The following is a 10,947-nucleotide window of genomic DNA, read 5'->3' as shown; positions in this document are numbered from 1 at the left end:
GTTGGTGTAATCATTCCTCTGGTTTTCCAGATTTTTTGCAAAATGATGCACAGCAGAGAAAACATACTGGCTGTCTATATAAATGGTTATTTGTTTATCTTTGTGTATTTCACATGCGCAACAATCTCGTGGGAAGTGACCTTCCTCTCCACGGTTCTAGCAGGCGTTGTCTCTATGTTATCTGCTGTTTCTGCGTGGCTGTCTGCAGCCTTGGTGTTTGTGACTTTGCTTGCCTCTCTGCAAATTAGTGTTTTAGTCTGTTGTCAACAGTCAGCCTTATTTTTAAGTTACAGAATGCTTCTCCCTTTTTCTTTTTTTTTTTTGTTTTGTTTGGGAGAATAGATGCAACTCTACATTTTCACTTAAGGCAGTTTTAGATAATTTCTAGTTCTTCAAACAATGCATGGATCTCACACATTTCAAACTTTCAAGTTAGGGTTGTTTCCCATTTATACAAATATATATTTAACTTTGCATTGCTCACAGCTCATAGCTCACAGCTCTAAACCTAGGCATTTTTCAATCATATGCCTAATCACTATGTGTCACTGTGATTCTCAAGTATGGTCACAAGTTCGTTTAAATTCGTTTCCAAAACCAACAAAATAATCAAACAAAAACAAAAACATAAACGTGTCAGGACACAAAAGAAAAAAAGAGAAGAAAAAAAATGCTGCCACCCGAACAAGGCAGAAGTCTACATATGTTGGCTTGTAATAGCATGCAGCTTGTAACATGGTAGACTAATGTGCCTGTGTTACTTCAGCTCCATATTATTGTGTGAAGTTGCACTGGGTTGGGAGTGGTTTTGTGTGTGTCACATTTTTGGTGAGCCAATGGCTGGAATGGGGTTGGACTAATTAGAGGCAGGTGTACTTGATTGCACTGATACACTGGTCTACATATAGCCCACACTACAAACACTGCTGTGTTGTTTTGTCTCTCTGTGCAATCCAGGGCCTATTATATGCCACAGCCTAAAGGCAGCAGAGTTCCAGAGGCTTGAGTGACCACTGACTATATGCTTGCAGGGTGGTGGGTCTCCAAGGACAACTTCTAACCCTGTTAAAGGCAACATGTGGGGTGCAACTTGGCTGTGTGGCATAGCTGGCTCTGGCCTTGGGACTGTGTGTTTTTATACAATTCATAAGTGGGACACTGGACTGTTTTATCTTTTATCTCTTGATATATTTTTTGTCAACAAATTATCTTTTAGAATTTTATTGACTGACATCTTTTTGCCCACGACTGAGACGGTTGGTCAGACCTAGAGTCTTTCTTTGGGTGTGTTACAGCAGCTTCTGCTCTAAAAGAAACAAATAAATAAAAAGAAAAGAAAATGTGGAACATGCTCATCAGCTTAGCAGTGTCTACATATTTAATTCAGCTTCTCAATCCTGTAGTTTTAGCTGTTGTCTACAGGGTTTTGCTTATTGGTTGTTATTATAGGTGTGCTCTATATCTCAGCAATGTGTCATTCTAGGATGATGGGTTTCAAGCTGGTCAAGTGCCTCTATGCACTTCATTAGTTTAGTTATTCTCTGTATTGTCTTCATCTCACATGTCATTACACTGAGTTTCAGCAAACCTTAAGCTTGATGCAGACTACTGCTTAACAATTATCCACCTCACATCATAACCGATTAAGGTGCCAATCTGCGGTCACATTTGTTCTCTCTGTTGCATGGCGGACCAGGCAGTTCTATTATAATATATTATTTATATTTTATTTTGTATCCATCAAGGGCTTCAGATGACCTGCAGAATCATCCTTTTCCCAGGGTGGAGACAGTTACCTTCTCACACACTGTCCTTGGCTGAACAATGACACAGCCTTAATATACCTTATTTATTTTATTAAAATATTTTCGTGTGAATTATTTGCTTTATATTCATTTTATACATGCTGGGCATGGTCATCATGCCAACTGTGTTTCATTGTTAATATCACTTTACAGGTTGTTATCCTTGCTATTATTAATTTCAAATACTCTAAAGATAATTTCTACTGTAACTTTCCCTTTGTTCATCTTTATTTCGTACTTTTTATATTTATATCTACTCAGTGGGGTCTGTTTTCAACCCTTTTAAACTACTACAAAACTACTGTGATTTCTAGTTTTCACCTAATAAGGGATTATTATGTTCTTCCTGATATGGGTGTTGCTGCAGATGCGGCTGCAGGAATGAGTGATGGTTTACTAAAAGGATTGTGGGAACTGCACAGTGTCTCGTCTTCTGGTTTTACTAAACTGGCAGTTGAGTTCTGTTCTTCTGTTTATATTTTGTTTTCTTAAATCTCTCAGTTTACAGACACTGTTTTTGTCCGGCGTCTGGATTTTTCTTTTCTCACCACTGCTCGTCAGCAGGAGTGAGTTTTAATTTCACTTGCTTGATTACCCATCTTATTTATGTATTTACTTATTTTTGTTTAAGTAATATATACACAATACAGCTGCTATCACCTTCGCTGGTATTAGAGACGAGAGTGGTTGCTCACACGCCCTTCTACTTTCGGACTTTTCCAAAAGCGGTGTGAACTTTACGAGACGGAACTCGACCGTTCTCTCAACTCACCAGCACGTCAGTGAATAGCAGTAAAAGAAAAACACAGTAGGAGCGGCTCAGTCTCTTATTGGACCGTGTAAAGTCAGCTTGCTCCGTTAGTTACAACAATACACACACATACATTCACATTCACACTTATTCGCGCGATCGGAACCCTTATCATAAGGGGAGCTGCCAGTCTTTCTGTAGACGAGCTACTTATTCCCTTGACCCAGCTGGGGGAGCTACCCAGAGCTCCAAACCTAACCCACAAGAGTGGGGAGCTTCCAGTCGACGAGCTCCAAGCTACCAGCCGACGAGCTACTTTAAACCCACAGAAGTGGGGAGCTTCCAGTCGCGACGAGCTACTTTCGCTATTTTAAATTCCCTGAATTTAAAATACGCTTTTACGCAAGATTGTGTCAGTGTGTCTGTATCTACCTGGTCAGTGTCGCCGGGTCTGGTCCACCTCGATCGGGTCCCACCACCGTGGGTCGCTTTCTAAGACGTTGGCCAAGACTCGAATTTAACGCCCTTGGTCTTTGACCACACACCAAGTGTGTGGGCTGTCGACAGACGAACAACGTGGACTGGTCACGGAGATGGGACACGATGGAGGCGCTCCGGCTCGAAGGACCAAGAAATGTTGGGGGAAAACTCTGTAAAAAACCCAGGAGAAATAAAGACACAATGAGACAAAGTTACTTTCTTTATCAAACGTGTACACGGGTGAGCTGCTAAGGACAACTCACACCATGCACAGTGGCTTGGTAATTTTTATAGGAAAGACAGTGAGAACAGGATAAGAAAATACAAAACAAATAAAATAAACAACTCCATATGTGGCGCTAGTCTCGTCAGCAGGGAGCTGGGAGAAGGCTGTGAGAGATAAAACAATCTAAAACAATATGTCCCAAAACAGTATGTCTTTGCTGAGAAAGTCTAAAAAGATAATTCTAAACTAATCTAACCATAGACAAAAGGGCATGCTTGCACATTTAAAAGAAGGTAAAGAAACGTAGAAACATTTTTCCTGTAACATTGTTGTATCATGAAAGTTAGAAATAATAATAATAAAATAATAACGATTTAAAATAATTCTAAATTGTGAAATATTTGTAATTACTGTACATATGACGAGTGCAGTGTATTGAAAAGGCAGGGTTAATAAGATACAATGTATAAAACTACATTCCAAAGTGAGTCTGTGTTGATCAACAAAACCTAGGATTCAAACATTCAGAATGCATTCTTTATAAATTAGGAAAAAGTCTGATGCTCACAGTGAAGGCGTTGGTGGCTCTGCATGGCTGTAGGTTCGAGTTACATGTTAAACCAAAGGAGGGGTTTTCTTCTGAAATGCTTAGATCCAGCTGAGTGTTAGACAATCAATGCCGGGAGCACTGAAGCTGGTTTTGAGGCATAAAATGGAACTTCTTTTGAAAACACCTTGTAGTCATTTTTCCTTTAATGTGACACATGTCTATTAATCTACAAAGCTGGCAGGGGGCACTGTCTACCTGTACACCTGCATGCAGGTACACAGACGATCTACATGAAGATGATCCTCTGAATGAAAGTCAGAGGGGATTTTTCTCAGTCTCACCCCCACCTGAAGCTCTTCATTTAACTTGAGGACAGCACCTCAGATGGACCGACCCGTGTTGTTTCAGCTCTGCTTTGCTTTCTGGGTCGGGATAGAGTGGACCGGAGCGTTGCAGTCCAGTTCGCAGTGGGGCGCGAACACGAGCATGATGAGGAGAGATCGGTCAGTTAACGGCTCGGTGGTCCTCCACGACTACATGGTGTTTTTATACCAAACATTGTCCAAACCTCAAAGCAGAGACTTTGATGTTTCAGACGGAGCAGGAGCTGCTAACACAGTTACAAGTTTTGTGGACCAAGGACAAGGTTTGACACCAATTTAACTCACTTTCCCTCAAAATCCTGCCTAAAAAACTGAATGTTCTAGTTTTATTACATCTATATTTGGTGTTATTCTGTTTTAAACAACCATATTTCCATTGTTGACACAGATTACTAAATGTATCACTGATTTTTAAAGTTAGTAAAGAATTTAAAGTTAGTAGAAGTGATTATTTATGCGGGTTTTTGCTATGTTGTGACCATCAGAAGGTCTCATCTCCAAGTTTACAGTTTTCATTGCCATTCACTCGCTGGGCTCTCGTCCTCATTTTCGGTTTGACAGCGTTTCAGTAGACAAAGGTGAACGGCTTAGACATGAACTGAGCTGTGGTTTGGGGAAAGCTCTGCTTTGCTTTCTGATTCTACACAAAAGCAAGAACGAACAGCTTGTAGAACGGGGGGTGGGGGTGTCGGTCACATATAGATAAGGGCCAGAAGGGGCGTGTTTGGAGGCGTGGTTCCGCTCCTGAAAATTTGATAATTTATCTCAAATTATCTAAATCCTCCCCTAAGTCAGCCTGAAAAACTTTTAATAGATTTGAAATCCATGAATGAATCCACCTACACCAACACATCAGCTTTATCATTTCAGCAGCATTTTAGTGCATTTCTTTCTCAACTTCCTGTTTTTGTTAAACGGGTTTAACAACAGGAATGACATTTGTAAATATCATTCCTGTTTAACATCACCCAGTTCCCTTTATGATGTTTATCACTGACTTTGATGAATGCCATAAAGACTTAGAGGTGACATCCTATGAAGAGCCAAAGAGCTGTATTGAAGACTGAGGCTTGAGTCCCACATGTGACCAAAGACCAGTGTTGGGTCAGGTTTCAGACCTGCACATAAAGTTACATGCTGCGTGCTCTACCTTTATTTTCCTCCTATCCACAGATCCTCCATCATGGGAGAGCGGCCAGCGTTACGTCTTCGACTTATCCAGCCTGGCCAGGATGGAAGAGCTGGTGGAGGCCGAGCTGAGAATCCTCAGGAAGCCTCTGGCAGACCTTCGACCCACCCTAACAAGCGGAGGAAACCTTTACGACATCCGCCTGTACTCCTGCTCTTCGGAGAGACAGTTGCTGGACTCCAGAACTGTCGAGGTTTTGGGTGGTGGTCTTCCCAGGTGGGAGGTGTTTGACGTGTGGTCTGGCATGAAGGCCCATCTGAGGAATCCTTTGGAGCCACAGCAGGCCTGCTTCCATCTCCTGGCCTTCTCTGAACTGACCAACAAGGTGGCTGACCCGCTGGTCCTGGGGCTGGGTCGCACCCCTTGCCCAACCCAGGAGAAAGCTTTGCTGGTGGCTTTCTGGCATACCAACACTGCCGACAGTCTTTTCGGAGAGGTGACGCACAGGATGAAGAGCGAGGGCGGAGGATTTAGCCTCCCGAAGCCTCCGAAACTTATTCCAAAACACGTAAAGAAGAACCGCCGGCATCGACAGAGAGCTCTGTCCAAACGATCCTTCGGTGGGGCAGCGAGAGGAGGCAGGAGGAGCCGCTGCAGCCGGAAACCGCTGCACGTGAACTTCAGAGACCTGGGCTGGGACGACTGGATCATCGCCCCTTTGGACTATGAGGCGCGCCGCTGCGACGGCGTGTGCGACTTCCCGCTGCGTGCCCACCTGGAGCCCACCAACCACGCTGTGATCCAGACCCTGATGAACTCCATGGACCCTGATCTCAGCCCACCCAGCTGCTGCGTCCCCTCCAGTCTCAGCCCCATCAGCATCCTCTACATAGACTCAGCCGGCAGCGTGGTCTACAAGCAGTACGAGAACATGGTGGTGGAGAGCTGTGGGTGCCGGTAGCACACGCACAAACACAGGGCTCACCTCGTGTACTGGTCTAAGATTAGAGCAACACCTGCAATGTTTGTGTTTTTGCTCTGGTCTTTGTGGCCAATCACGGCAGAACAAGCTGAAAATACGCCTCTGATAGATGACGATGCTTCGCCATCTGAAGTCGTGTTATCAAGTTATTTCTGCTCCATTTGCATATTTGTAACTCTCACTTCCTGCATTCAGATTTTTCTCACCATGAACCAAGAAGCAAAGCTTTAGTCTCACAGATGCCCGTCACCTCATTACATCTGACACCACATCTGGAATATTAGTTTGTGTTTATTGTTAGTTTACTGAACTCAGCACCAGCCATTCAGTCTATAACCATGAACCTGCCCTCACACAGCCACTTTTTACTGACTGAGAAATTAATAAATGGTTTTGATGCAACTGCTTCAGTTTGTGTTTTTATTCATACCGACCGGTGTTCAGTTCCAGCTGCATTAACATCACGTGATCTTCACCGTGAAGGACGTGCAGCCACAGCTATCTGCACGGTGATGAGCGCACGCCTTCATGTGCTCACCTGTAAAGTGGCCCGGTAGATACTGGTGCTCGGGAACTTTTCCAAGATTTTTAAGCTGGGAGGTATCGAGGACCCGTCGAGGTCGACCAGCGAGGAAATCGGAAAGATTGAAAAGAGAAATAAAATCTGCTCCGAGAACACAGAGCGAGGCTTTCACTGCTTCATGCTGCGACACACTTACAGGAGCCTGAAGTGGGATTAACTTTATCTTCAGACCTAACCTGAAGCAGTAACACGGCCTGTTGTAATCTGTGTGTTTAATAAATTAAGTTTTCATTTATTCCCACAATTATAAACAACAGTTAATATTACAGCAGTTATTTCACATGCATTAAAAATACTGTTCCTCACATCTGCGGCTTCATCTGGACTTCTTTGAAATTTCACTGTAAATTTTCTAAACTTTAATAAATGTTTGGTCTCTATGATGAGCGCCCTCATGCCATCGTTGTACATTTTTATGTGATTAGCCAGGATATAAGAGTTGGAAGCATGTGGCCCCTGAAGGCTGATGCTGTGTTTAGTGTTTTCACTGAGCACAAACTTGTACAGCTTCCACGCCTGCACATCTTATTACACAAAGACAACGTGAACCTCTGGTTCGGCTCTGTGGTCTCGTTACAAACGTCCAGCTGAGGCACCGAATGAAGTGTTTTGGTCACCGGGAACTCGGCTCCGTAAATCTTCACGGATCCATTCAAACACCATTTCGGCGACTTCTCGTCCGGCGTCCAGCACGAAGGCGTGACGGAAGCCGTTTTCACACAGCTTGAAGTCGCCGAGCGGAAAGTCCCGCTTGATGTCGTGATAATAGTGCACCGGGCACCAGTGGTCGGTCGCTCCGTAATAAAATATCAGCTGAAAGCACAGATAGACAGACAGACAGAGAGAAAAGGGGAAACGTGGTTTTAGAGGGTGTGATCAAAGCAGCGCTCCATGAGCTGATCGCCAGCCTGCAGCCAGCAGAGGGCCGATCAGCTCAGCGCAACCAGGGGAACAACAGGTTTGACCTTTGACCCTCAGAGTCAGACTGCCGACGCCGAGCTCTGCCATAACATCTGACAGGAGCGCTGGGAGCGGCGTCAGGTCATGAGGTCGGTAAAGTGTCCAAAGTGTACAGAACAGAGCAGTAAGTGAAGCGTGAGCAATCAGAAGTGCTGTCTTTAATAAAAAGGCGACATCACCTGCACGGGTATCTGGCTTACATTTTCATTCGCTCCTCTTGTAGGCGGGGCTTTTCTTACCTTGTCGAGATGTTTCCCGATAGTCGTGTCATCTCTTTTTAGAACTTTCCTCATTTCCTGCCCGCCCAGGTACATGGCATTGGCTGCACGTGGAAACAAACCACAGAGGTTAAAGCTGGTCCGGCTCTCGCTGCAAACTCAACATTTCAAACCTCGGCTGTTAAATCTGAACCGCTGCCAGCCTGCTGGGGGAATTCCCATCATGCACTGAGCTCTTTCACTCCCAGTATATTAATATACAGCCACTGCATGTTGTAAATGTAACCCCCCCCCTCCACCTTTCTGCAGGCACCTCTGGTGCTGACAGGGTTTCTCTCCATAATTCTGTCTCTGTGTTATCACATAAAAGCTTCTTATCAAAGACAAATGTCTGCAGTCTGAAAAGCATCTGGCCTCGCTGCATATCTCACAGAAGAACGAAGCATGGCCGACCTGCAGAGTCTCCACTGAGCAGACCCAGGGTGGGCTGCACCACAGTGAGGTCCAGAGAGCGGATTCCCCCCAGCATCAGTCTGATGAGGCCGACTTTGAGCCTGTCGGGCAGCAGCGAGAGCAGGAAGAGGGGCAGGTAGACCACGTAACGCATGTGACACAGCACGGGGGTCATGACCTTCCCCTGAGGGCTCTGAGCCATGCGCTCGATGGTGGGAAACAGCAGCAGCGCCTTCAGGACCTGCATTAAAAACAGAGAGGAGACAGAAGGTTTCAGACAGACAACAGAAAGCTCCGAGACAGGAAGCTGCAAACTGCGGAAACTCCCGGATTAGAGGCAGGGGGATTTTCATGTCATTTAATCCGTTTCCTGAAAAAGTGATGGGAGGGAAGTGAAGGGAGGGCTCAGTGCCCTCAGCCAGGATCTCGCCGGGCGCCATCCGAGCTGGTCATGCGCTCCAAAGACAGAGTTTGTGATTCCAACAAACCCCCACAGAGCGCTCCGCGGTGTAGCAGGTACGCATTCACCTAACAAAGGCTAACAAACCGTTTGATCCTAGGAGGAGAGAAAAGAAGGGTGTGCCAAATCAAACATGTGGCACTCCCGCTGTGAACGACAGCAGCAGGCTAAGGATGAAATAAGCGACAATAAAAACATAAAGAGTCTCCGTTTCTGAACGACAGAAACCTCAGAGCGGCCGTCGTATTCCGGGATTAAACGATCCCAATAAGTAAAAACTCATTTGGCTTGTTTTTAGTTTCGTTCTCACACAGAGCCTCCGTCCTGCTGATCATGTGATCAGGCTGAGACGACCACGCTGCGCACGGTCATGTCTGAGCTCCGGAGCCTTCCCTACATCCACCGTCCACTGTCCCTGCATGCTTCACTGTTTGGGTGGAGGCGTGTTGGTGCGTGCTGTAGGCTGTGTGTTTTTGTGGATCGAGGCCGATTTGTGGTTTCTCCTCAGACCGGAGAACTGCGATGACTCACCTTCCTCTCAGGATTTCTCTTCATCATCTCCAGAATGATGTAGCAGCCGATGGAGTGACCAATCAGGACCAGGCTGGTTTCTCTGGGAACGTGATTCCTGAGGAAAGCCAGCTTATGTTCGACCTGCCCGTCCAGACCAAACACGTCGTCCTCCGCCGCTGAGGCACCGTCTGCAATCGGAATAGAAATGTCAGAACACCCGAACAAGCTGCTCCTCTCTCCTGTGAGCAGAGCCGTGCGTACCTTCGATCATGTCCATGGAGGCCGGAGGAGCGCAGTGGCCGGCGTGGCTTACGGCCCACACCGGGTGCTGGTAGCCACACCTGCTGTGGAGCGTCTGCATGAAGGTCCTGTAGAAGCCCACCACACCTGGGTTACCTGTGACAGACAGCACGAGGTCAGCGAGGCCTGTGGTAACCATGGTAACCGCAAACCTGATCCAGAGCACGTCACAGTCCAAATCAGAGGACTGCCCTGTACTACAGTAATACTGCAGCTGTACTACAGTAATACTGCATTTGTACTACAGTAATACTGCAGCTGTACTACAGCAATACTGCAGCTGTACTACAGTAATACTGCATTTGTACTACAGTAATACTGCAGCTGTACTACAGCAATACTGCAGCTGTACTACAGTAATACTGCATCTGTACTACAGCAATACTGCAGCTGTACGACAGTAATACTGCAGCTGTACGACAGTATTACTGTGCTGTACTGCAGTATTCCTTCAGTACAGGGTATGTCCTGATGTTTGAACTCCTGAGCACAGCTTCCTCCGGAAGTATGAAACACAACAGGTGCTGCTGAGCTGTGGATGTGGGCGGGGCTCACCTGGGATGATGAGGAAGAGCACCTTGTGTGCAGAGGTTAGGGGGCAGGATCCAAACCTGAGCAGCTCCGTGGCGGCTCCGCAGCAGTAGAAGAAGTCTGTGTGTGGTGGGTCCATCATCAGCCCCGAGGAGAGACACGCAGGTGTATCACAGGTGTATCAGCAGGTCCAAAGGTTCCAGTCTGATCAAAGGTTCAGACTGAGCTTCACATTCACAGCTGCAGGTATTCACGCTGCAGGTTTCAGCTGGTCACGTGTCTCACTAACAGCTGATCTGAGATCTGAAAATAAGCTTTAACTGACCTGAAAACCCAATAACTAACTAACCACTAACTAACTAACTATCTATCTAACTAACCAACCACCGTTAACCGCTAACAGACTGCAAACTAAACCGTTCACAGGCTGACGTCACACCGGAAGCTGATACTATGACACGCTGTAAATAAAACTGTTTACCTGTCAGAACAATTACGAATAAGTACTACGATATCCTCTCCATGCAGGTGCTGCTCGCTTTCAACCGCTTCCTGCTTCGCACTGCTGCACGCTGATTGGCCAGTTGCAACGCAGCTTCTTCTTTTTATTGGCCGGTTCAGTT

The 10,947-nt window shown here is 45.9% G+C and overlaps 2 protein-coding genes across 3 annotated transcripts; one reads left to right on the top strand and one right to left on the bottom strand.

Moving 5' to 3' along the window:
- Window positions 1-3,248: 3,248 nt before the first annotated feature.
- Window positions 3,249-10,947, bottom strand: ldah (lipid droplet associated hydrolase). Of its 2 annotated transcripts, none has more exons than XM_004569934.3 (7): window positions 10,806-10,947; window positions 10,349-10,444; window positions 9,755-9,889; window positions 9,512-9,681; window positions 8,521-8,761; window positions 8,089-8,171; window positions 3,249-7,702 (listed from the first exon to the last, which is right to left on the bottom strand). In XM_004569934.3, exons 3-7 carry the CDS (start codon window positions 9,852-9,854, stop codon window positions 7,463-7,465), a joined length of 834 nt encoding a protein of 277 aa, XP_004569991.2. In that variant the 5' UTR covers window positions 9,855-9,889; window positions 10,349-10,444; window positions 10,806-10,947; the 3' UTR covers window positions 3,249-7,462. The 2 variants fall into 2 exon arrangements, with proteins under 2 accessions (XP_004569991.2, XP_004569990.2); XM_004569933.3 differs by having other exon boundaries at window positions 10,349-10,528; window positions 10,806-10,924.
- Window positions 4,299-6,285, top strand: LOC101473673 (growth/differentiation factor 6-A). Its single transcript, XM_076877857.1, has 2 exons — window positions 4,299-4,458; window positions 5,369-6,285. Exons 1-2 carry the CDS (start codon window positions 4,299-4,301, stop codon window positions 6,283-6,285), a joined length of 1,077 nt encoding a protein of 358 aa, XP_076733972.1.

The sequence above is a fragment of the Maylandia zebra genome, linkage group LG19 (assembly GCF_041146795.1).
Source record: "Maylandia zebra isolate NMK-2024a linkage group LG19, Mzebra_GT3a, whole genome shotgun sequence".
Classification (NCBI taxonomy): Eukaryota; Metazoa; Chordata; class Actinopteri; order Cichliformes; family Cichlidae; genus Maylandia; species Maylandia zebra.
This window is presented reverse-complemented; position numbering and strand designations above follow the sequence as displayed.